Genomic DNA, 25,959 nt, shown 5'->3' on the forward strand with positions numbered 1-25,959 from the left:
GTTACATACATGCTACATACAACATACATGCTACATACATGCTACATACATACTACATACATGATACATACTACATACATGTTACATACATGTTACATACATGCTACATACATACTACATACATGCTACATACTACATACATACTACATGCATGCTACATACTACATACATACATGCTACATACTACATACATACTACATACTACATGCATACTACATACATGCTACATACATGCTACATACTACATATATGCTACATATATGCTGCATACATATTACATACATACAACATACATGCTACATACATGCTACATACATGCTAGATACATGATACATACATGCTACATACATACTACATACATACAGCATACATGCTACATACATACTACATACTACATACATGATACATACATGCTACATACTACATACATACTACATACATACTGCATACATACATACATGCTACATAAATACTACATACATGCTACATACTACATACATGCTACATACATACTACATACATAATACATGCTACATACATACTACATACATGCTACATACATGCTAAATACATACTACATACATACTACATGCTACATATGTACTACATCCATACTACATGCATTACATACATACTACATACATACTACATACATTACATTCATACATTGCATACAGTACATACATATAACATAGATTACATACTTACTGTTACTTGTCACTTTGTTCCCCGAAGCCAGTGTCATTTGTAAAAAAGATTAAAATAACACACAACCAATATACTCTCTGTCCGCAGAAATCCACGAGTGTCCCACGACGATCTCCCATGGAGAACGGCAGCATCAGCTGGTGCGACCGCTCTCCAGTGGCTCCAGCAACACAATAAAGGGAGGAAAGTATCCTTCCGCACTGTATTCCTCCACCGCTGTTAAAAAAAATAGTCCCTAGTTTCCCTTTATGTCATTGCTGTGTGAGAAATTTTCCCAGGCAGCGATTGCCATAAAGTAAGACTTTGAACTCAGGTAACCTCAGTGATACACTGCAGGAGCCATTGTCTCCTGTCAGTGTGTCACTGAAGGTCCTATAGAGCAGTGACATCACCCGATGTCATTGTTCTATAGGGGAGATCATCGTGGGACACTCGTTATTAATTGGACTACGGCGGACAGGTAGTATACAGTTTATTATTTTACGTTTTTTTGCAGGCGCTGAAGTATGGCAAGTATGGTTAAATGAAGAATATTAAAATACTTTTTTCCTAATGTGTGTGTGTTTTATTAACCATTTACTAGTATTGGATTAATAATGGAGAGGCGTCTTATTGATGCCTCTCCATTATTAACCCAGCTTAATGTCACCTTACAATAGCAAGGTGACATTAACCCCTTATTACCCCATATTCCACTGCTACATGGGAGTGGGAAGAGAGGGGCTAAGTGCCGGAATTGGCGCATCTTACAGATGCGCCGTGTCCGGGGCGGCTGCGGACTGGTATTTGTAGCTGGGGGGGACAATATCCATGGCCCCTCTCTAGGCTATGAATATCAGCCTGCAGCTGTCTGCGTAGCCTTTCTGGCTATAAAATATAGGGGGACCCCACGTCATTTTTTTGGGGGTTCCCCTATTTAAACAGCCAGTAAAGGCTATGCAGACAGCTGCGGGCTGATATTTATAGCAGGCTACAAATATTGGCCCTTGGCTGTCGGCTTTCACCCTCTGGAACAGAAAATTTCGCGGGAGCCCACGCCATTTTTTCAATTTTTTTTAAATTAAACGCTCATTAAGGCCTCTTTCACCCTTGCGTCGGTACGGGTCCGTCGCTATGCGTCGGGACGACGTGCCGACGCACGTTGTGAAATTTGTGCACAACGTGGGCAGCGGATGCAGTGTTTCAACGCATCTGCTGCCCATTCTGAAGTCCGGGGAGGAGGGGGCGGAGTTTCGGCCATGCATGCGCGGTAGAAAATGGTGGACGCGACGGACAAAAAAACGTTCACTTGAACGTTTTTTCGTGCCGACAGTCCGCCAAAACACGACGGATCCGTTGCACGACGGACGCGACGTGTGGCCATCCATCATGATCTGTTACTAATACAAGTCTATGGATAAAAAATGCATCCTGCGAGCACATTTGCAGGATCCATTTTTTACGCCGGATCCGTTTTTTTTGCTGGATCCTTTTTATATTCCGCCGAATCCATTTTTTCCGCTGGATCCGTTTTTCCCGCCGGATCAGTTTTTCTCATAGAGTTGTATTAGCGCCGGATTGCGCCTAATGGCCACATGTTTCATCCGTTTTTTGCCGGATCCATCGAAAAAGCTGTTTCCGCCGGACGGAAAACACATACAGAGGAACGTTTTTTCTGTCCGGTTAAAAAACGCACAGCGACAGATCTGGCAAAAAACATATGAAACTGAGATGTAACATGATGAATCCGTTTTTTCATGCATGTTTCCATTCAAATCATGCACATTTTCCATTTATTTATTTATTTCCAAAAACCGCACCAAAACCTGCATCAAAAACAGCATAAAAAACTGCACCAAAAACAGCATAAAAAACCACACTAAAAACTGCACCAAAAACTGCATCAAAAACTGCATCAAAACAGCATCAAAGATAGCATCAAAAACCTGCATCAAAAACAGCATCATAAACAGCATCAAAAACCGCGCCAAAAACCAGCATCAAAAACTGCATCAAAACAGCATCATAAACAGCATCAAAAACCGCATCAAAAACCTGCACCAAAAACTGCATCAAAAACAGCATCAAAAGCCGCACCAAAAACCTGCACCAAAAACTGCATCTAAAACAGCATCAAAAACCGCGCCAAAAACCTGCATCAAAAACATCATAAACAGCATCAAAAACAGCATCAAAAACCGAGCCAAAAACCAGCACCAAAAAATTAATCAAAAACAGCATCATAAACAGCATCAAAAACAGCATAAAAAACCTGCAACAAAAACTGCATCAAAAACAGCATAAAAAACAGCATCAAAAACCGAGCCAAAAACCTGCAACAAAAACTGCATCAAAACTGCACCAGTTTTTGATGCAGGTTTTGATGCAGTTTTTGGTGCAGTTTTTGGTGCAGGTTTTTGGTGCGGTTTTTGATGCAGTTTTTGCTGCTGTTTTTGTGCTGTTTTTGATGTAGGTTTTTGGTGCGGTTTTTGATGCGGTTTTTGATGCAGTTTTTGGTGCTTTTTTGATGCAGGTTTTTGGTGCGGTTTTTGATGTGGTTTTTGATGCAGTTTTGGTGCAGTTTTGATGCAGTTTTTGGTGCAGTTTTGATGCAGGTTTTAAGGCGGTTTTTGGAAAATAAATAATCGGAAAATGTGCATGATTTGAATGGAAACATGCATGAAAAAACAGATTCGGAGGCCGGATTCATCATTTCACATCTCAGTTTCATACGTTTTTTGCCAGATCTGTCGCTGTGCGTGTTTTCGCCGGACAGAAAAAACTTTCCTCTGTATGTGTTATCCATCCGGCGGAAACAGCTTTTTTGACTGATCTGTCAAAAAACGGATGAAAAGTGTGACCATCAAGCGCAATCCGGCGCTAATACAACTCTATGAGAAAAAACGGATCCGGCGGAAAAAACGGATCTGGCGGGAAAAATGGATCAGGCAGGAAAAACCGGATCTGGCGGGAAAAACCGGATCCGGCGGGAAAAGAACAGATCCGGCGGAATAAAAAAAGGATCCGGCAAAAGAAAAACGGATCCGGTGAAAAAAAATGGATCCTGCAAATGTGCTCGCAGGATGAGTTTTTTACCCATAGACTTGTATTAGCAATGGATCACGATGGATGGCCACACGTCGCGTCCGTCGTGCAATGGATCCGTCGTGTTTTGGCGGACTGTCGGCACGAAAAAACGTTCAAGTGAACTTTTTTGTCCGTCACGTCCGCCATTTTCTACCGTGCATGAGTGGCCGAAACTCCGCCCCCTCCTCCCCGGACTTCTGAATGGGCAGCGGATGTGTTGAAACACTGCATCCGCTGCCCACGTCGTGCACAAATTTCACAACGTGCGTCGGTATGTCGGCCCGACGCATAGCGACGGACCTGTACCAACGCAAGGGTTAAAGAGGCCTTAATGAGCGTTTAATTAAAAAAAAACGGAAAAAAACGGTGTGGAATTTTATGCTCCAGAGGGGGAAAGCCGACAGCCAAGGGCCAATATTTGTAGCCTTCTATGAATATCAGCCCACAGCTGTCTGCGTAGCCTTTACTGTCTATTAAAATAGGGGGACCCCAAAAAGAAATGACATGGGGTCCCCCTATATTTTATAGCCAGAAAGGCTACGCAGACAGCTGCAGGCTGATATTCATAGCCTAGAGAGGGGCCATGAATATTGGCCCCCCCGGCTACAAATACCAGTCCGCAGCAGCCCCGAAAATGGCGCATCTGTAAGATGCGCCAATTCTGGCACTTAGCCCCTCTCTTCCCTCTCCTGTGTAGTGGTGGGATATGGGGTAATAAGGGGTTAATGTCACCTTGCTATCGTAAAGTGACATTAAGCCGGGTTAATAACAGAGAGGCGTCAATAAGACGCCTCTCCATTATTGATCCAATACTAGTAAATGGTTAATAAAACACACACATTAGGAAAAAAGTATTTGAATATTCTTCATTTCACCATACTTACCATACTTCAGCGCCTGCAAAAAACGTAAAATAATAAACCGTATACTACCTGTCCGCTGTAGTCCAATTAATAACGGGTGTCCCACGACGATCTCCCCTATAGAACAGCGACATGGGCAGCACGGTGGATAGCACAGCAGCCTTGCAGCGCTGGAGTCCTGGGTTCAAGCCCCACTAAGGACAACATCTGCAAAGAGTTTGTATGTTCTCTCCGTGTTTGTCTGGGTTTCCTCCCACATTCCCAAGACATACTGATAGGGAATTTAGATTGTGAGCCCCAACGGGGACAGCGACGATAATGTGTGCAACCTGTAAAGTGCTGCGGAATATGTTAGTGCTATATAAAGATTATTATTAGATTATTATTATTATTATTATCGGGTGATGTCACTGCTGTATGGGACGTTCAGTGACACACTGACAGGAGACAATGGCTCCTGCAGTGTATCAGTGAGGTTACCTGAGTTCAAAGTCTCACTTTATGGCAATTGCTACCTGGGAAAATTTCTCACACAGCAATGACAAAGTGAAACTAGGGACTATTTTTTTTTACAGCGGCGGAGGAATACAGTGCGGAAGGATACCTTCCTCCCGTCATTGTGTTCCTGGAGCCCCTGGAGAGCAGTCGCACCAGCTGATGCTGCCGTTCTCCATGGGAGATCATCATGGGACACTCGTGGATTTCTGCGGACAGGGAGTATATTGGTTGTTTGCTATTTTAATCTTTTTTACAGATGACACTGGCTTCGGGGAACAAAGTGACAAGTAACGGTAAGTATGTAATCTATGTTATATGTACTGTATGTCTGTATGTATGTATTGTATGTAATGTATGAATGTATTGTATGTAGTATGTATGTAATGTATGTAGTATGTTTGTAGTATTTATGTAGTATGTATGTAATGTATGTATGTTGTATGTATGTATGTAGCATGTATGTAGCATGTATGTAGCATGTAGTATGTATGTAGTATGTATGTAGCATGTATATAGTATGTATATAGCATGTAGTATGTATGTAGTATGTATGTAGCATATATGTAGCATGTATGTAGCATGTATGTAGCATGTATGCAGTATGTATGTAGCATGTAGTATGTAGTATGTATGTAGTATGTATGTAGTATGTATGTAGTATGTAGTATGTAGCATGTATGTAGCATGTAGTATGTAGCATGTATGTAGCATGTAGTATGTATGTAGCATGTATGTAGTATTTTTTTTTTTTTTACATTCATCACATTAGCCGGATGATGGGACTACTACTGTCCCATCATTGGCTAATGTGTCAATCACTGTCACTGTAGCAGGCATTGTCCGATGGGACTTGTAGTCCCATCAGATGATGCCTGCACACCGCACAGAGCCCCTGCAGCCCATACAGAGCCCTGGCACACCTGCACAGACCACCGGCAGCCCATACAGAGCCCCGGGAGACCCGCACAGACCACCGGGAGCCCATACAGAGCTCCGGGAGGCCCGCACAGACCACCGGGAGCCCATACAGAGCCCCGGCAGGCCCGCACAGGCCACCGGGAGCACATACAGAGGCCCGCACAGACCCCGCCCGCACACACAGATAAGCACTGTGTCCGCCCATGCACCACCCACACTCTTCCCCCCTCTGGAACAGGATGTAGAAGCAAAGAAAGGGCTTATTTACATTCCAATATTTCTGTCCCATTGACTTGCATTGGTATCGGGTATCGGTATCGGCGATATCCGATATTTTTTTAATATCGGCCGATCCAATCCGATACCGATACTTTTGGATATCGGAAGGTATCAGTCAACACTACTTAGCACAATCCTGCTGACAGGTTCTTTTTAATTTTCAAACTATCCTGTATCCTGCTAAAAATTATCATCAAGGACAATACCTGTTTCCATATTAATTCCTGTTTCTCCATCAAAATCTTGTTAATATGCTCCTCATATTGAATTTTACCAAGCTGTAAGAAAGGAAAAAAAATTAGACTACAACATGGGAACAAACTTTTTTGTTAATGTAGTAATTACTAGGGTTGAGCGACTTTCATTTTTTTAAGATCGAGTCGGGTTTTGCGAAACCCGACTTTGTCCAGAGTCAAGTCGAGTGCAGTCGGCCGATTATCGTTAAAAGTCGGGGATCGACCGAAACACGAAACCCAATGCAAGTCAATGGGGAAGCATAGTCGACAGTGAGTGGAGGCCAGGAAAACACCTACAGTGCCCATTTTAATGCCAAAAACATCCATTCTTGTTTCTGAAGCTTGTCAATCTTAATTAACTTTATAATAATAGTTGGGCATTGGAAATTGGGGGTCATTTGGCAAAAGTTGTGGGGGGTAGGGCTGGTTCAAGGTTTTAGTGGGCCCAGGAAACGTGGACTACGTCACGGCGGTGGAGCAGTGAGAGGTAAGTATGTCAAGTTTGCAAGTGCTGTGATCCTAAGCAAGCAGGGGGGGCCCACTCATTGGCATTGGCACTGGCACAGGGCCCCTCAAAGTACAGCGGTGTGTTTGCACGGCGGGGGCGCCTCCCACCAGCAGCGACACTTTTGCGTACTCTGAGGGGCCCTGTGCCAGTGACGTCGCCAACAAGTATGCCCCCCCACCTGATGAAGGAACCTGCACTTTCATCTGCACCTTCCTCTTTGTCCCTGTGTAAGGTGGTATAACATGCGGGAAGGGGAACCTTACTTTCAGCAGGGTCAGATTCTGGCTGTGTAGAGTGCAAGGGGAATGTAGTGGTCTAGGTCAATGTACCAGCAGACTCATCTAGCAGTGGCTGGGCAATGGGCAGGATGAGGAGGAAACACAGATATAGGGCCAAAGAATAAAGTAGGCTAAATGCAGTTCAAACTTGGTAACAGGACTAAACAGGCGGCATTGCTTTGTTCAGTGGAGGAGCAAACCCAGGAGCAGCAGACACTGTTTTAAGGGCCCAACCACACTAGTAGGCCAAATGCAGTTTAATATCTGTTACTATAGGCCAAAAGCCTAAAGACTGAAGCTCAGCTTTATACAGTGGAGGACAACACCAGGGAGCGGCAGACACCGTTAGTAGGCCCTAACCACCAATTTTTTAAAAAACAGCACTTAATGAGAGCCAGAAGGTTGAAGCTCAGCTTTATACAGTTGAGGACAAACACCAGGGAGCGGCAGACACCGTTAGTAGGCCGCAACCAAAGTTGAAGGCCAAATGCTGTTTAATATCTGATACTATAGGCCGAAAGCCAGAAGGTTGAAGCTCAGCTTTATACAGTTGAGGACAAACAACAGGGAGCGGCAAACAGAGGTATTAGGCCCCAAACACCATTTTTTTTAAAAAAAAAGCACTTAATGAGAGCTAGAAGGTTAAAGCTCAGATTTATTCAGTTGAGGAGAACACCAGGGAGCGGCAGACAGAGTTATTAGGCCCCAACCACCAATTTATTTTAAAAAAGCACTTAAGGAGAGCCAGAAGGTTGAAGCTCAGCTTTATACAGTTGAGGACAAACAACAGGGAGTGGCAGACACCGTTAGTAGGCCGCAACCAAAGCTGAAGGCCAAATGCTGTTTAATATCTGATACTATAGGCCGAAAGCCAGAAGGTTGAAGCTCAGCTTTTTACAGTTAAGGACAAACACCAGGGAGCGGCAGACACCGTTAGTAGGCCGCAACCAAAGTTGAAGACCAAATGCTGTTTAATATCTGATACTATAGGCCGAAAGCCAGATGGTTGAAGCTCAGCTTTATACAGTTGAGGACAAACACCAGGGAGCGACAGACACCGTTAGTAGGCCGCAACCAAAGTTGAAGGCCAAATGCTGTTTAATATCTGATACTATAGGCCGAAAGCCAGAAGGTTGAAGCTCAGCTTTATACAGTTGAGGACAAACACCAAGGAGCAGCAGACACCGTTAGTAGGCCGCAACCAAAGTTGAAGGCTAGGGTTGAGCGAAACGGATCGTTCATTTTCATAAGTCGCCGACTTTTGGCAAAGTCGGCGTCTCATGAAACCGAGCCGATCCCTGTGTAGGGTCTGCCATGCGGTACGCGACTTTCGCGCCAAAGTCGAGTTTCAATGACGCTAAAAGCGCCATTTCTCAGCCAATGAAGGTGGACGCAGAGTGTGGGCAGCGTGATGACATAGATCTCAGTCCCCACCATCTTAGAGAAGGGCATTGGAGTGATTGGCTTGCTTTCTGTGGCGTCACAGGGGCTATAAAGGGGCGTTCCCGCCGACCGCCATCTTACTGCTGCTGATCTGAGCGTAGGGAGAGGTTGCTGCAGCTTCTTCAGAAGCAGGGATAGTGATAGGCAGGGTACATAAAGCTACAAACCGCTTGTGCTGTAGCGATTTCCACTGTCCAACACCACCTTTTGATTGCAGGGACAGTGGAAGCTACATTTTTTTTCCTCAGCGCTGTAGCTCATTGGGCTGCACTAGAAGGCTCCCTGACCCTAATAGCTGCGTTGCTGTGCCTGTGTGTACGCCGCTGTGCAAACCAACTGCTTTTTTCAAAGCACAAATCCTGTTTTTCCTTCCTTTCTGCACAGATATCTTGTGTGTTTGTCCACACTTTTGTGTGCAGCAGTCCTTTTTATAGCTGCCTGCCATACTTTTCTGAGATAACTGCAGGGAGATAAATATTGGCAAGTCTGCCTCCGTGCCATTGCTGTGTGTGGCATCTGTCTCTCATTGTGTGCCACCGAAAACACTGGGTAATACTTGGCCATTTTTTTTTTTGGGGGGATACATTCTCCCTTTTCAAAAAAAAAAAGTTAGTGGGAGCTTAATATTGGCAAGTCTGCCTCCGTGCCATTGCTGTGTGTGGCATCTGTCTCTCGTTGTGTGGCACCGATAACACTGTGTAATACTTGGCCATTTTTTGGGGGGGGGTACATTCTCCCTTTTCAAAAAAATAAAGTTAGTTGGAGATAAAAAATGGCAAGTCTGCCTCCGTGCCATTGCTGTGTGTGGCATCTGTCTCTCATTGTGTGCCACCGAAAACACTGTGTAATACTTGGCCATTTTTTTTTTTTTTGGGTACATTCTCCCTTTTCAAAAAAAAAAAGTTAGTGGGAGATAAATATTGGCAAGTCTGCCTCCGTGCCATTGCTGTGTGTGGCATCTGTCTCTCATTGTGTGGCACCGAAAACACTGTGTAATACTTGGCCATTTTTTTTTGGGGGGGGTACATTCTCCCTTTTCAAAAAAAAAAAAAGTTAGTGGGAGATAAATATTGGCAAGTCTGCCTCCGTGCCATTGCTGTGTGTGGCATCTGTCTCTCATTGTGTGGCACCGAAAACACTGTGTAATACTTGGCCATTTTTTTGGGTACATTCTCCCTTTTCAAAAAAAAAAAGTTAGTGGGAGATAAATATTGGCAAGTCTGCCTCCATGCCATTGCTGTGTGTGGCATCTGTCTCTCATTGTGTGCCACCGAAAACACTGTGTAATACTTGGCCATTTTTTTTGGGGGGTACATTCTCCGTTTTCAAAAAAAAAAGTTAGTGGGAGATAAATATTGGCAAGTCTGCCTCCGTGCCATTGCTGTGTGTGGCATCTGTCTCTCATTGTGTGGCACCGAAAACACTGTGTAATACTTGGTCATTTTTTTTGGGGGGGGTACATTCTCACTTTTCAAAAAAAAAAGTAAAAAGTTAGTGGGAGATAAATATTGGCAAGTCTGCCTCTGTGCCATTGCTGTGTGTGGCATCTGTCTCTCATTGTGTGCCACCGAAAACACTGTGTAATACTTGGCCATTTTTTTTTTTTTGGGTACATTCTCCCTTTTCAAAAAAAAAAAAGTTAGTGGGAGATAAATATTGGCAAGTCTGTCTCCATGCCATTGCTGTGTGTGGCATCTGTCTCTCATTGTGTGGCACCGAAAACACTGTGTAATACTTGGCCATTTTTTTGGGGGGGGTACATTCTCCCTTTTCAAAAAAAAAAAAGTTAGTGGGAGATAAATATTGGCAAGTCTGCCTCCGTGCCATTGCTGTGTGTGGCATCTGTCTCTCATTGTGTGGCACCGAAAACACTGTGTAATACTTGGCCATTTTTTTTTTTGGGTACATTCTCCCTTTTCAAAACAAAAAAGTTAGTGGGAGATAAATATTGGCAAGTCTGCCTCCGTGCCATTGCTGTGTGTGGCATCTGTCTCTCATTGTGTGGCACCGAAAACACTGTGTAATACTTGGCCATTTTTTTTTTTTGGGTACATTCTCCCTTTTCAAAAAAAAAAAGTTAGTGGGAGATAAATATTGGCAAGTCTGCCTTAGTGCCATTGCTGTGTGTGGCATCTGTCTCTCATTGTGTGCCACCGAAAACACTGTGTAATACTTGGCCATTTTTTTTGGGGGGGGTACATTCTCCCTTTTCAAAAAAAAAAAGTTAGTGGGAGATAAATATTGGCAAGTCTGCCTCCGTGCCATTGCTGTGTGTGGCATCTGTCTCTCATTGTGTGGCACCGAAAACACTGTGTAATACTTGGCCATTTTTTTTTTTTTGGGGGGTACATTCTCCCTTTTCAAAAAAAAAAAGTTAGTGGGAGATAAATATTGGCAAGTCTGCCTCCATGCCATTGCTGTGTGTGGCATCTGTCTCTCATTGTGTGCCACCGAAAACACTGTGTAATACTTGGCCATTTTTTTGGGGGGGTACATTCTCCGTTTTCAAAAAAAAAAGTTAGTGGGAGATAAATATTGGCAAGTCTGCCTCCGTGCCATTGCTGTGTGTGGCATCTGTCTCTCATTGTGTGGCACCGAAAACACTGTGTAATACTTGGCCATTTTTTTTGGGGGGGTACATTCTCACTTTTCAAAAAAAAAAGTTAGTGGGAGATAAATATTGGCAAGTCTGCCTCCGTGCCATTGCTGTGTGTGGCATCTGTCTCTCATTGTGTGGCACCGAAAACACTGTGTAATACTTGGCCATTTTTTTTTTCTTTGGGTACATTCTCCCTTTTCAAAAAAAAAAAGTTAGTGGGAGATAAATATTGGCAAGTCTGCCTCCGTGCCATTGCTGTGTGTGGCATCTGTCTCTCATTGTATGCCACCGAAAACACTGTGTAATACTTGGCCATTTTTTTTTTTTTGGGTACATTCTCTCTTTTAAAAAAAAAAAGATAGTGGGAGATAAATATTGGCAAGTCTGCCTCCGTGCCATTGCTGTGTGTGGCATCTGTCTCTCATTGTGTGCCACCAAAAACACTTTTAATACTTGGCCATTTTTTTTTTTGGCTACATTCTCCCTTTTCAAAAAAAAAAAGTTAGTGGGAGATAAATATTGGCAAGTCTGCCTCCGTGCCATTGCTGTGTGTGGCATCTGTCTCTCATTGTGTGCCACCGAAAACACTGTGTAATACTTGGCCATTTTTTTGGGGGGGGTACATTCTCCCTTTTCAAAAAAAAAAAGTTAGTGTGAGATAAATATTGGCAAGTCTGCCTCCATGCCATTGCTGTGTGTGGCATCTGTCTCTCATTGTGTGCCACCGAAAACACTGTGTAATACTTGGCCATTTTTTTTGGGGGGGTACATTCTCCCTTTTCAAAAAAAAAAAGTTAGTGGGAGATAAATATTGGCAAGTCTGCCTCCGTGCCATTGCTGTGTGTGGCATCTGTCTCTCATTGTGTGCCACCGAAAACACTGTGTAATACTTGGCCATTTTTTTGGGGGGGGTACATTCTCCCTTTTCAAAAAAAAAAAAGTTAGTGGGAGATAAATATTGGCAAGTCTGCCTCCGTGCCATTGCTGTGTGTGGCATCTGTCTCTCATTGTGTGCCACCGAAAACACTGTGTAATACTTGGCCATTTTTTTTTTTGGGGTACATTCTCCCTTTTCAAAAAAAAAAAAGTTAGTGGGAGATAAATATTGGCAAGTCTGCCTCCGTGCCATTGCTGTGTGTGGCATCTGTCTCTCATTGTGTGCCACCGAAAACACTGTGTAATACTTTGCCATTTTTTTTTTTTTGGGGTACATTCTCCCTTTTAAAAAAAAAAAAGTTAGTGGGAGATAAATATTGGCAAGTCTGCCTCCGTGCCATTGCTGTGTGTGGCATCTGTCTCTCATTGTGTGGCACCGAAAACACTGTGTAATACTTGGCCATTTTTTTGGGGGGGGGTACATTCTCCCTTTTCAAAAAAAAAAGTTAGTGGGAGATAAATATTGGCAAGTCTGCCTCCGTGCCATTGCTGTGTGTGGCATCTGTCTCTCATTGTGTGCCACTGAAAACACTGTGTAATACTTGGCCATTTTTTTTGGGGGGGTACATTCTCCCTTTTAAAAAAAAAATAATAGTGGGAGATTAAAAACCTAGTGTGTAACATTGGGGCTGATTTTCATTTCAGAGTCAGGCACCTATAAAGGTATATATAAATCCTACAGAAGTTTGAGTTCACCTTATAAGTTGTTTTACAGTAACAAATAGCGTTACTTTGGTTACGTTTTGCAAACAATGAGGAAGTCTAGTGGAAGAGGTCGTGGCCGTGGGCGGTCATTGTCAGCTGGTAATGATGGTAGTGGTGGTGGAGCATCAGGTGGTCGTGGTAAAAGCAGTACAGCACCTAAGTCTCGAGTTCTTGAGCCAGGTTCGTTGTGTGGCTACACAAGGCCTCGAACGCTCTCTTTTCTGGGAGTAGGAAAGCCACTTTTGAAGCCGGAGCAGGAGGAACAAGTATTGGCTTTCATTGCTGACTCTGCCTCTAGCTCTTTCGCCTCCTCCTCGGAAAGTGCCAAATGTCAGAGCAGTGCATCGTCAGTGGATGCTCCCGGTCAGGAACAAGTCGCTTCCTTGTGTCCTTCACAAAAAACAACAGTTAAGGATGCGTCAGTCGACACAACAGGTTACTCCATGGAACTCTTTACACATACCGTTCCTGGGTTAGACAGTGAAACAGTTAACAGGCCATGCCCATTAGAAGTTGAATCGGACATGGAGTGCACAGATGCACAGCCACAGCCATATTACTATGCTGTTCCTTTGACTCAGACCAGAACATTGCCCTCGCAGTGTACTGATGCAGAATCAAACCCAGCGGAGACTATGGTGCCCCGTCACGGACGCTATACCACCGGCTTACACGGTGACACAGACGAAATTGCACACGACATAGAAGAGGAGGTCATAGATGACCCAGTTGTGGACCCCGATTGGCAGCCATTGGGGGAACAGGGTGCAGGCGGCAGTAGTTCTGAAGCGGAGGAGGAGGAGCCGCAGCAGGCATCAACATCACAACAGGTTCCATCTACCGGGCCCGTATCTGGCCAAAAACGCGTGGCAAAAACAAAACCAGTTGGAGTACAGCATGGCCATCCGTTAAAGAAGCTCAGTCTGCAATGCCTGAAAAGGTATCCGATAGTAGAAAGAGTGCAGTCTGGCATTTTTTTAAACAACATCCAAATGATCAGCGCAAAGTCATCTGTCAAAAATGTTCAACAACCTTAAGCAGAGGTCAGAATCTTAAAAGTCTAAATACAAGTTGCATGCATAGACATTTATCCACCATGCATTTGCAAGCCTGGACTAACTACCAAACGTCCCTAAAGGTTGCAGCACCCTCGGCCAATGAAGCTAGTTAGCAACGCTACATCCCTTCCCTCCCTGTAAGCCGACCATTTCCCACACCACCTGCAGTATCTGTGCAGCTTTCGTCGCCAGGCCAAAGCAGTCAGGGAATCACCAGGTTAGTAGTAGGAAACACTGCATGTAGGGCACTGGCAAGAATACCATCTCCAACCCTCTCTCAGTCACCCATGTCCACCGGCACCACCGCTAGTTCCACGATCTCCAGCTCTCCAGTCCAGCTCACCCTACATGAGACTCTTGTTAGGAAAAGGAAGTACTCATCCTCGCATCCGCGTACACAGGGTTTGAACGCCCACATTGCTAGACTAATCTCATTAGAGATGATGCCCTACCGGTTAGTTGAAAGCGAAGCTTTCAAAGCGCTGATGGACTACGCTGTACCACGCTACGAGCTACCCAGTCGACAATTCTTTTCTAGAAAAGCCATCCCAGCCCTCCAACAGCATGTTAAAGACCGCATCGTCCATGCACTCAGGCAGTCTGTGACTACAAAGGTGCACCTGACAACAGATGCATGGACCAGTAGGCATGGCCAGGGACGTTACGTGTCCATCACGGCACACTGGGTGAATGTGGTGGATGCAGGGTCCACAGGGGACAGCAATATTGGGACTGTTCTGCCTAGCCCACGGTCAAGGAAAGAGTTGGCTGTAGGCGTTCGCCCCCCCCTCCTCCTCTTCCTCCTCCTCATGCAGAAGCGAGAGCTCGTCCACAGACCGCAGTCGCACATCCACTCCATCCGCAGCTGCCACTGTTGCACACCAGGTGTGCCATTATGGGACAGCTAGTGGCAAGCGTCAGCAGGCTGTATTGGCAATGAAGTGTTTGGGTGACAACAGACACACCGCGGAAGTTCTGTCCGAGTTCTTGCAGAATTAAACTCAGTCATGGCTGGGCACTGTACATCTTGAGGCAGGCAAGGTAGTGAGTGATAACGGAAGGAATTTCATGGCTGCCATAGCCCTTTCCCAACTGACACACATTCCTTGCCTGGCTCACACCTTAAACCTGGTGGTGCAGTGCTTCCTGAAAAGTTACCCGGGGCTACCCGACCTGCTCCTCAAAGTGCGCAGACTTTGCTCACATATCCGCCGTTCGCCCGTACACTCCAGCCGTATGCAGAACTATCAGCAGTCTTTGAACCTTCCCCAGCATCGCCTAATCATCGACGTTGCAACAAGGTGGAACTCCACACTGCACATGCTTCAGAGACTGTGTGAACAGAGGCGTGCTGTTATGTTTTTGTGGGAGGATACACATACACGGGCAGGCAGTTGGATGGCAGACATGGAGTTGTCAGGTGTGCAGTGGTCGAAGCTACAAGACCTGTGTCAAGTCCTTCAGTGTTTTGCGGAATGCACACGGCTGGTTAGTGCAGACAACGCCATAATAAGCATGAGCATCCCCCTAATGCGTCTGCTGATGCAAAGTTTGACGCACATAAAGTAGCAGGCGTCTGCAGCCGAGGAAGAGGAAAGCCTTGATGACAGTCAGCCATTGTCTGGTCAGGGCCGTGTAGAGGACGCTGTCGCGGGCAAAGAGGAGGAGGAGGACGAGGAGGATGATGGGGATGAGTACTTTTTTAATGAGGAAGCTTCTCCTGGGCCAACAGAAATTAGTGGCGTTGCAAGGCCGGGTTCTGTTTTTTTAAGGGAGACAAGTGACGTAGATTTGCCTGTAACAGCCCCTCCAACAAGCACAACCGCAGATTTGACAACTGGAACTTTGGCCCACATGGCGGATTATGCCTTACGTATCCTCAAAAGGGACACACGCATTATTAAAATGATGAGCGATGACGATTACTGGTTGGCCTGCATCCTTGACCCTCGCTATAAAGGAAAATTGCAAAATATTATGCCACATGAGAACCTCGAACAAATCTTAGCAACCAAACAAGCTACTCTTGTAGACCGTTTGATTCAGGCATTCCCATCACACAGCGCCGGTGATGGTTCTCACACAAGCTGCAGGGGGCTACATGGCAGAGGTGTTAGAGGTGCACAGATCAGAAGTGGCGTTAGACAGAGGGGTTTTCTGACCAGGTTGTGGAGTGATTTCGCAATGACCGCAGACAGGACAGGTACTGCAGCATCTATTCAAAGTGACAGGAGACAACATTTGTCCAGTATGGTTATTAACTATTTTTCAGCCCTTATTGATGTTCTCCCTCAACCGTCATTCCCATTTGATTACTGGGCATCCAAATTAGACACCTGGCCTGAATTGGCAGAATATGCGTTGCAGGAGCTTGCTTGCCCAGCAGCTAGTGTGCTATCAGAAAGAGTATTCAGTGCTGCTGGTTCAATATTAACCGAAAAAAGGACTCGTCTGGCTACCCAAAATGTGGATGATCTCACCTTCATTAAAATGAACCACTCCTGGATTTCAAATTATTTTGCCCCACCTTTCCCGGCTGACACCTAGCTTTCCTATAAAAAGGTCTTGCTTGTGGAGTGGTCTTACTGAGTGTTCAAATCTCTTCATTTGCAGCAGCTGTTTGAACAGCATACGACAACAATTGATAAAAGAGGTGACTGGGAAAAAGGTGCAACTGACACCAGAGATGGCGCTTCTGAATTTCCCTGTGTGGTCTGGATGCACAGGACTCACCATTTTAGCTCAAAACATATTGGCCGCAGCCAAGTTATTAATCCCCACTTTCTGGAAAACCACGAACGTCCCGACATATCAACAAGTGATGAAAAAGATAGATCAACTGTATCTCACGGCTGAACTTGTGGCCTTGGTAAATCATTCCATTCCTAAATTTAAAGGAATCTGGCTCCCTTGGATTTTATTCAGGTCGTCCTCCAGAATTGATGTAATCCAGAATTGATGTAACCAAGAATTGATCGAAACAGAGAACTGAATTCATGATGCGGACCACCCCCTCCCCCCCCCCGTGCTCTTCCCTCCCCCCCCCCTTCTCTTTCTTTACTGTCCTATAATTATTATATTGCAAAGACTCTTGTTATATGTGTTATTCTTGATGAAGATGATTGCTCCAATTTTATTACTGCTCTTGTTCAAGCTGAATACGCTGTAAAAAGGAGACTCTTTGTCATTGTTAAAAAAACAAAAGTTAATTGTTATACTTTTCAACTGTTATTCAACTATTGTCATTATTCGTGTATATGTGCATTACTCTTCAATAAAAAGAACATTGAAAAGAAAAAAGAACAGCATACGACATGTTTACACATCCCCCAATGGGAAAACTCCCCCCACGGGGCAGTTGTCTCACTCTCGACACTTGGCGCAAGCACCCGTTAGTTACAGTGCTGTTTGTCAGAAGAGGTGGGTGTGCTCGCTTTTGGTCGACGGCACTGCCACTGGGTCCCTCATAGTACAATGTAGTGCCTCTGGCGGTGATGGTGCGCACCCAACGTCAGACACACCGTTGTAACATGAGGGTCCCTGGGGCGGTACCGCCGGCCACAAGAGAGTTCCCCCCCCAGCTCAAACTGTGCTCTACCACGTGCAAAATTATCTCGCACAGCTCCACCAATGTTTAGTCTATGCGCTGACATCATTCAATGCCTGGCACTGACAAACAATACCAATTTGTTGACATCTATGATGTTAGTTAAAGTAGTCTGGGTCAGTGTCCTATATTGACACCAGTAAATACTAATTTACTGCCAAATTACTTTGTCATAAACTCTGCAAATGAGCCCACCCCTGTACCTAAGCATGCCACCCTTTTTTTATTTATAGTTGTTTTGCGAGACATTAATATCTATTTATTTTTTGGGAGTACTAACTGTGTCAGACACTTCTTGCAATACTCCTCCACTGTCCACAATGCTGCCTGCCTGTGTATCCATGTAACCGATTTAAAACAGCCTTGAGCCTATTGTTTGTTATTTTAGGCCTTTGATAGCCTGTCTGCGGCCCCTACTTGCAATACTCCTCCACTGACCACAATGTGCTGCCTGGAGTGCCTGCCTGTGTATCCATGTAACTGATTTAAAACTGCCATGAGTAGTGTTGAGCGATACCGTCCGATACTTGAAAGTATCGGTATCGGAAAGTATCGGCCGATACCGGCAAAGTATCGGATCCAATCCGATACCGATACCCGATACCAATACAAGTCAATGGGACTCATGTATCGGACGGTATCCCTGATGGTTCCCAGGGTCTGAAGGAGAGGAAACTCTCCTTCAGGCCCTGGGAACCATATAAATGTGTAAAAGAAAGAATTAAAATAAAAAATATCGCTATACTCACCTCTCCGACGCAGCCGGGACTTCAGCGAGGGAACCGGCAGCGTTGTTTGTTTAAAATTCGCGCTTTTACTTGGTTACGTGAAGTCCCGGCTTGTGATTGGTCAGGTCGGCCATGTTGCCGGGACGCGGACCAATCACAGCAAGCCGTGACGAAATTACGTCACGGCTTGCTGTGATTGGTCCGCGTCCCGGCAACATGGCCGCCATTAACCAATCACAAGCCGTGACGTCACGGGAGGCTGGACTTGCGCGCTTTTTAAAAAGCGCGCGTGTCCAGCCTCCAGTGACGTCACGGCTTGTGATTGGTTAATGGCGGCCATGTTGCCGGGACGCGGACCAATCACAGCAAGCCGTGACGTAATTTCGTCACGGCTTGCTGTGATTGGTCCGCGTCCCGGCAACATGGCGCCGTGACCAATCATAAGCCGGGACGTCACTGGAGGCTGGACACGCGCGCTTTTTAAAAAGCGCGCAAGTCCAGCCTCCCGTGACGTCACGGCTTGTGATTGGTTAATGGCGGCCATGTTGCCGGGACGCGGACCAATCACAGCAAGCCGTGACGTAATTTCGTCACGGCTTGCTGTGATTGGTCCGCGTCCCGGCAACATGGCCGACCTGACCAATCACAAGCCGGGACTTCACGTAACCAAGTAAAAGCGCGAATTTTAAACAAACAACGCTGCCGGTTTCCTCGCTGAAGTCCCGGCTGCGTCGGAGAGGTGAGTATAGCGATATTTTTTATTTTAATTCTTTCTTTTACACATTTTTACACACATTTTTACATTAATGTTGTTTCGATACCGATACCCGATACCATAAAAATATCGGATCTCGGTATCGGAATTCCGATACAGCAAGTATCGGCCGATACCCGATACTTGCAGTATCGGAATGCTCAACACTAGCCATGAGCCTATTGTTTGTTATTTTAGGCCTTTGATAGCCTGTCTGCGGCCCCTAGTTGCAATACTCCTCCACTGACCACAATGCTGCCTAGAGTGCCTGCCTGTGTATCCATGTAACCGATTTAAAACTGCCATGAGCCTATTGTTTGTTATTTTAGGCCTTTGATAGCCTGTCTGCGGCCCCTACTTGCAATACTCCTCCACTGACCACACCAATGCTGCCCGTGTACCCCTGGAACCTATTTAAAAGTTCATAGAGCCTAGTTATATATTTTATTTACTATTAATAAGGCCATGATGGACTACGCTGTACCACGCTACAAGCTAACCAGTCGACACTTCTTTTGCGAGAAAAGCCATCCCAACCCTCCACCAGCATGTAAAAGACCGCATTATCCATGCACTCTGGCAATCTGTGAGTACAAAGGTGCACCTGACAACAGACACATGGACCTGTAGGCATGGCCACGGAAGATTACGTGTCCATTACGGCGCAATGGGTTAATGTGGTGGATGCATGGTCCACAGGGGACAGCCTACTAAGTCTGTCTGTAGTCCCTAATTCAAATTGTCCTCCACTGTCTAAATCGGAGCTTCAACCTTCTGGCTTTCGGCCTATAGTATCAGAAATTAAACTGCATTTGGCCTTCAACTTTGGTTACGGCCTACTAACGGTGTCTGCCGCTCCCTGGTGTTGTTCTCCACTGTATAAAGCTGAGCTTCAACCTTCTGGCTCTCATTATGTGCTGTTTTTTAAAAAAATTGGTGGTTACGGCCTACTAACGGTGTCTGCCCCTCCCTGGTGTTTGCCCTCAACTGAATAAAGCTGAGCTTCCACCTTCTGGCTTTCGGCCTATAGTATCAGATATTAAAATGCATTTGGCCTTCAACTTTGGTTAAGGCCTACTAACGGTGTCTGCCCCTCCCTGGTGTTTGTCCTCAACTGAATAAAGCTGAGCTTCAACCTTCTGGCTCTCATTAAGTGCTGTTTTTTAAAAAACTTGGTGGTTACAGCCTACTAACGGTGTCTGCCCCCCCCTGGTGTTTGCCCTCAACTAAATAAAGCTGAGCTTCCACCTTCTGGCTTTCGGCCTATAGTATCAGATATTAAACTGCATTTGGCCTTGAACTTTGGTTACGGCCTACTAACGGTGTCTGCCGCTCCCTGGTGTTTGCCCTCAACTGAATAAAGCTGAGCTTCCACCTTCTGGCTTTCGGCCTATAGTATCAGATATTAAACTGCATTTGGCCTTCAACTTTGGTTACGGCCTACTAACGGTGTCTGCCCCTCCCTGGTGTTTGTCCTCAACTGAATAAAGCTGAGCTTCAACCTTCTGGCTCTCATTAAGTGCTGTTTTTTAAAAAACTTGGTGGTTACAGCCTACAAACGGTGTCTGCCCCTCCCTGGTTTTTGCCCTCAACTGAATAAAGCTGAGCTTCTACCTTCTGGCTTTCGGCCTATAGTATCAGATATTAAACTGCATTTGGCCTTCAACATTGGTTACGGCCTACTAACGGTGTCTGCCCCTCCCTGGTGTTTGCCCTCAACTCAATAAAGCTGAGCTTCTACCTTCTGGCTTTCGGCCTATAGTATCAGATATTAAACTGCATTTGGCCTTCAACTTTGGTTACGACCTACTAACGGTGTCTGCCACTCCCTGGTGTTTGTCCTCAACTGAATAAAGCTGAGCTTCAACCTTCTGGCTCTCATTAAGTGCTGTTTTTTAAAAAACTTGGTGGTTACAGCCTACTAACGGTGTCTGCCCCTCCCTGGTGTTTGCCCTCAACTGAATAAAGCTGAGCTTCCACCTTCTGGCTTTCGGCCTATAGTATCAGATATTAAACTGCATTTGGCCTTCAACTTTGGTTACGACCTACTAACGGTGTCTGCCGCTCCCTGGTGTTTGTCCTCTACTGAATAAAGCTGAGCTTCAACCTTCTGGCTCTCATTAAGTGCTGTTTTTTAAAAAACTTGGTGGTTACAGCCTACTAACGGTGTCTGCCGCTCCCTGGTGTTTGCCCTCAACTGAATAAAGCTGAGCTTCCACCTTCTGGCTTTCGGCCTATAGTATCAGATATTAAACTGCATTTGGCCTTCAACTTTGGTTACGGCCTACTAACGGTGTCTGCCCCTTCCTGGTGTTTGTCCTCCACTGTATAAAGCTGAGCTTCAGTCTTTAGGTTTTTGGCCTTAAGTATCAGATATTAAACTGCATTTGGCCTGTTAGTGTGTTTGGGCCCTTAAAACAGTGTCTGCTGCTCCTGGGTTTGCTACTCCACTGAACAAAGCAATGCCGCCTGTTTAGCCCTGTTACCAATTTTGAACTGCATTTAGCCTACTTTATTCTTTGGCCCTATATCTGTTTCCTCCTCATCCTGCCCATTGCCCAGCCACTGCTAGATGAGTCTGCTGGTACATTGACCTAGACCACTACATTCCCCTTGCACTCTACACAGCCAGAATCTGACCCTGCTGAAAGTAAGGTTCCCCTTCCCGCATGTTATACCACCTTACACAGGGACAAAGAGGAAGGTGCAGATGAAAGTGCAGGTTCCTTCATCAGGTGGGGGGGCATACTCGTTGGCGATGTCACTGGCACAGGGCCCCTCAGAGTACGCAAATGTGTCGCTGCTGGTGGGAGGCGCCCCCGCCGTGCAAACACACCGCTGTACTTTGAGGGGCCCTGTGCCAGTGCCAATGCGAACAAGTGGGCCCCCCCTGCTTGCTCAGGATCACAGCACTTGCAACGTTGAAATACTTACCTATCCCTGGGCCCACTAAAACCTTGAACCAGCCCTACCCCCCACAACTTTTGCCAAATGACCCCCAAGTTCCAATGAACAACTATTATTATAAAGTTAATTAAGATTGACAAGCTTCAGAAACAAGAATGGATGTTTTTGGCATTAAAATGGGCACTGTAGGTGTTTTCCTGGCCTCCACTCACTGCCGACTATGCTTCCCCATTGACTTGCATTGGGTTTCGTGTTTCGGTCGATCCCCGACTTTTAGCGATAATCGGCCGACTGCCCTCGACTCGACTCTGGACAAAGTCGTGTTTCACAAAACCCGACTCGATCTTTAAAAAATGAAAGTCGCTCAACCCTATTGAAGGCCAAATGCTGTTTAATATCTGATACTATAGGCCGAAAGCCAGAAGGTTGAAGCTCAGCTTTATACAGTTGAGGACAAACACCAGGGAGCGGCAGACAAAGTTATTAGGCCCCAACCACCATTTTTTTTTAAAAAAAGCACTTAAGGAGAGACAGAAGGTTGAAGCTCAGATTTAGACAGTGGAGGACAATTTGAATTAGGGACTGCAGACAGACTTAGTAGGCTGTCCCCTGTGGACCATGCATCCACCACTTTAACCCATTGCGCCGTAATGGACACGTAACCTTCCGTGGCCATGCCTACAGGTCCATGCGTCTGTTGTCAGGTGCACCTTTGTACTCACAGATTGCCAGAGTGCATGGACAATGCAGTCTTTTACATGCTGATGGAGGGTTGGGATGGCTTTTCTCGCAAAAGAAGTGTCGACTGGTTAGCTTGTAGCGTGGTACAGCGTAGTCCATCATGGCTTTATTAATATTAAATAAAATATATATATAGGCTCTATGAACTTTTAAATAGGTTCCAGGGGTACATGGGCAGCATTGGTGTGGTCAGCGGAGGAGGATTGCAAGGAGGGCCCGCAGACAGGCTAACGAAGGCCTAAAATAAATAAAAATAGGCTCAAGGCAGTTTAAAATCGGTTACATGGATACACAGGCAGCATTGTGGTCAGTGGAGGAGTATTGCAAGGAGGGACTGCAGACAGGCTAACGAAGGCCTAAAATAAATAAAAATAGGCTCAAGGCAGTTTAAAATCGGTTACATGGATAAACAGGCAGCATTGTGGTCAGTGGAGGAGTATTGCAAGGAGGGACCGCAGACAGGCTAACGAAGGCCTAAAATAACAAAAAATAGGCTCAAGGCAGTTTAAAATCGGTTACATGGACACACAGGCAGCATTGTGGTCAGTGGAGGAGTATTGCAAGTAGGGACCGCAGACAGGCTAACGAAGGCCTAAAATAAATAAAAATAGGCTCAAGGCAGTTTTAAATCAGTTACATGGATACAAAGGCAGCATTGTGGTCAGTGGAGGAGTATTGCAAGGAGGGACCGCAGTCAGGCTAACAAAGGCCTAAAATAACAAAAAATAGGCTCAAGGCAGTTTAAAATCGGTTACATGGATACACAGGCAGCATTGTGGTCAGTGGAGGAGTATTGCAAGGAGGGACCGCAGACAGGCTAATGAAGGCCTAAAATAACTAAAAATAGGCTCAAGGCAGTTTAAAATCGGTTACATGGATACACAGGCAGCATTGTGGTCAGTGGAGGAGTATTGCAAGTAGGGACCGCAGACAGGCTAACGAAGGCCTAAAATAAATAAAAATAGTCTCAAGGCAGTTTAAAATTGGTTACATGGATACACAGGCAGCATTGTGGTCAGTGGAGGAGTATTGCAAGGAGGGACCGCAGACAGGCTAACGAAGGCCTAAAATAACTTAAAATAGGTTCAAGGCAGTTTTAAATCGGTTACATGGATACACAGGCAGCATTGTGGTCAGTGGAGGAGTATTGCAAGGAGGGACCGCAGACAGGCGTACTAGGCCTAAAATAACTTAAAATAGGCTCAAGGCAGTTTTAAATCGGTTACATGGATACACAGGCAGCATTGTGGTCAGTGGAGGAGTATTGCAAGGAGGGACCGCAGACAGGCTAATGAAGGCCTATAATAAATAAAAATAGGCTCAAGGCAGTTTTAAATCGGTTACATGGATACACAGGCAGCATTGTGGTCAGCGGAGGAGGATTGCAAGGAGTGTCTGACACAGTTAGTACTCACAAAAAATAAATAGATGTTAATGTCTCGCAAAACAACAACAAAAAAAGTGTGGCATACTTAGGTACAGGGGTGGGCTCATCTGCTGAGTTTCTGACAAAGTAATTTGGCAGTAAGTATTTACTGGTGTCAATATAGGACACTGACCCAGACTACTTTAACTAGCATCATAGATGTCAACAAATTGGTATTGTCAGTGCCAGGCATTGAATGATGTCAGCGCATAGACTAAACATTGGTGGAGCTGTGCGAGAGAATTTTGCACGTGGTAGAGCACAGTTTGAGCTGGGGAGAGTGAACTCTCTTGTGGCCGGCGGTACCGTCCCAGGGCCCCTCATGTTACAATGGTGTGTCTGACGTTGGGTGCGCACCACCACCGCCAGAGACACTTCATTGTACTATGAGGGACCCAGTGGCAGTGCCGTCGACCAAAAGAGGGCACACCCACGTCTTCAGACAAACAGCACTGTAACGGGTGCTTGCGCCAAGTGGCGAGACCACGGCCCCGTGGGGGGAATTTTCCCATTGAGAGAGGTGTAAACATGTCGTATGCTGGACAAACAGCTGCTGCAAATTAAGAGATTGGAACACTCAGTAAGACCAGTCCACAAGCAAGACCTTTTTATAGGAAAGCTAGGTGTCAGCCTGGAAAGGTGGGGCAAAATAATTTGAAATCCAGGAGTGGTTCATTTTAATGAAGGTGAGATCATCCACATTTTGGGTAGCCAGACGAGTCCTTTTTTCGGTTAATATTGAACTAGCAGCACTGAATACTCTTTCTGATAGCACACTAGCTGCTGGGCAAGCAAGCTCCTGCAATGCATATTCTGCCAATTCAGGCCAGGTGTCTAATTTGGATGCCCAGTAATCAGATGGGAATGGCGGTTGAGGGAGAACATCGATAAGGGATGAAAAATAGTTAGTAACCATACTGGACAAATGTTGTCTCCTGTCACTTTGAATAGATGCTGCAGTACCTGTCCTGTCTGCGGTCATTGCTAAATCACTCCACAACCTGGTCAGAAAACCCCTCTGTCCAATGCCACTTCTGATCTGTGCACCTCTAACACCTCTTCCCTGTAGCCCCCTGCAGCTCGTGTAAGAACCATCACCGGCGCTGTGTGCTGGGAATGCCTGAATCAAACGGTCTACAAGAGTAGCTTGTTTGGTTGCTAATATTTGTTCGAGGTTCTCATGTGGCATAATATTTTGCAATTTGCCTTTATAGCGAGGGTCAAGGATGCAGGCCAACCAGTAATCGTCATCGCTCATCTTTTTACTAATGCGTGGGTCCCTTTTGAGGATAAGTAAGGCATAATCCACCATGTGGGCCAAAGTTCCAGTTGTCAAATCTGCGGTTGTGCTTGTTGGAGGGGCAGTTACAGGCAAATCTACGTCACTTGTCTCCCTTAAAAAAACAGAACCCGGCCTTGCAACGCCACTAATTTCTGTTGGCCCAGGAGAAGCTTCCTCATTAAAAAAGTACTCATCACCTTCATCCTCCTTGTCCTCCTCCTCCTCTTCGCCCGCTACCACGTCCTCTACACGGCCCTGACCAGACAATGGCTGACTGTCATCAAGGCTTTCCTCTTCCTCGGCTGCAGACGCCTGCTCCTTTATGTGCGTCAAACTTTGCATCAGCAGACGCATTAGGGGGATGCTCATGCTTATTATGGCGTTGTCTGCACTAACCAGCCGTGTGCATTCCTCAAAAC

At 45.6% G+C, this 25,959-nt stretch overlaps 1 protein-coding gene across 1 annotated transcript in view; it reads right to left on the bottom strand.

Moving 5' to 3' along the window:
- The window catches only part of CCDC73 (coiled-coil domain containing 73), a 1,082,716-nt gene that overhangs the window by 615,463 nt on the left and 441,294 nt on the right, over positions 1 to 25,959 (bottom strand). The window contains exon 3 of the mRNA XM_077281634.1: positions 6,539 to 6,610. Within this exon, the coding sequence (XP_077137749.1) occupies positions 6,539 to 6,610 (72 nt within the window). The remainder of the gene's footprint in view (positions 1 to 6,538; positions 6,611 to 25,959) is intronic.

This window comes from Ranitomeya variabilis, chromosome 2 (genome assembly GCF_051348905.1).
Source record: "Ranitomeya variabilis isolate aRanVar5 chromosome 2, aRanVar5.hap1, whole genome shotgun sequence".
In the NCBI taxonomy this organism is placed as follows: Eukaryota; Metazoa; Chordata; class Amphibia; order Anura; family Dendrobatidae; genus Ranitomeya; species Ranitomeya variabilis.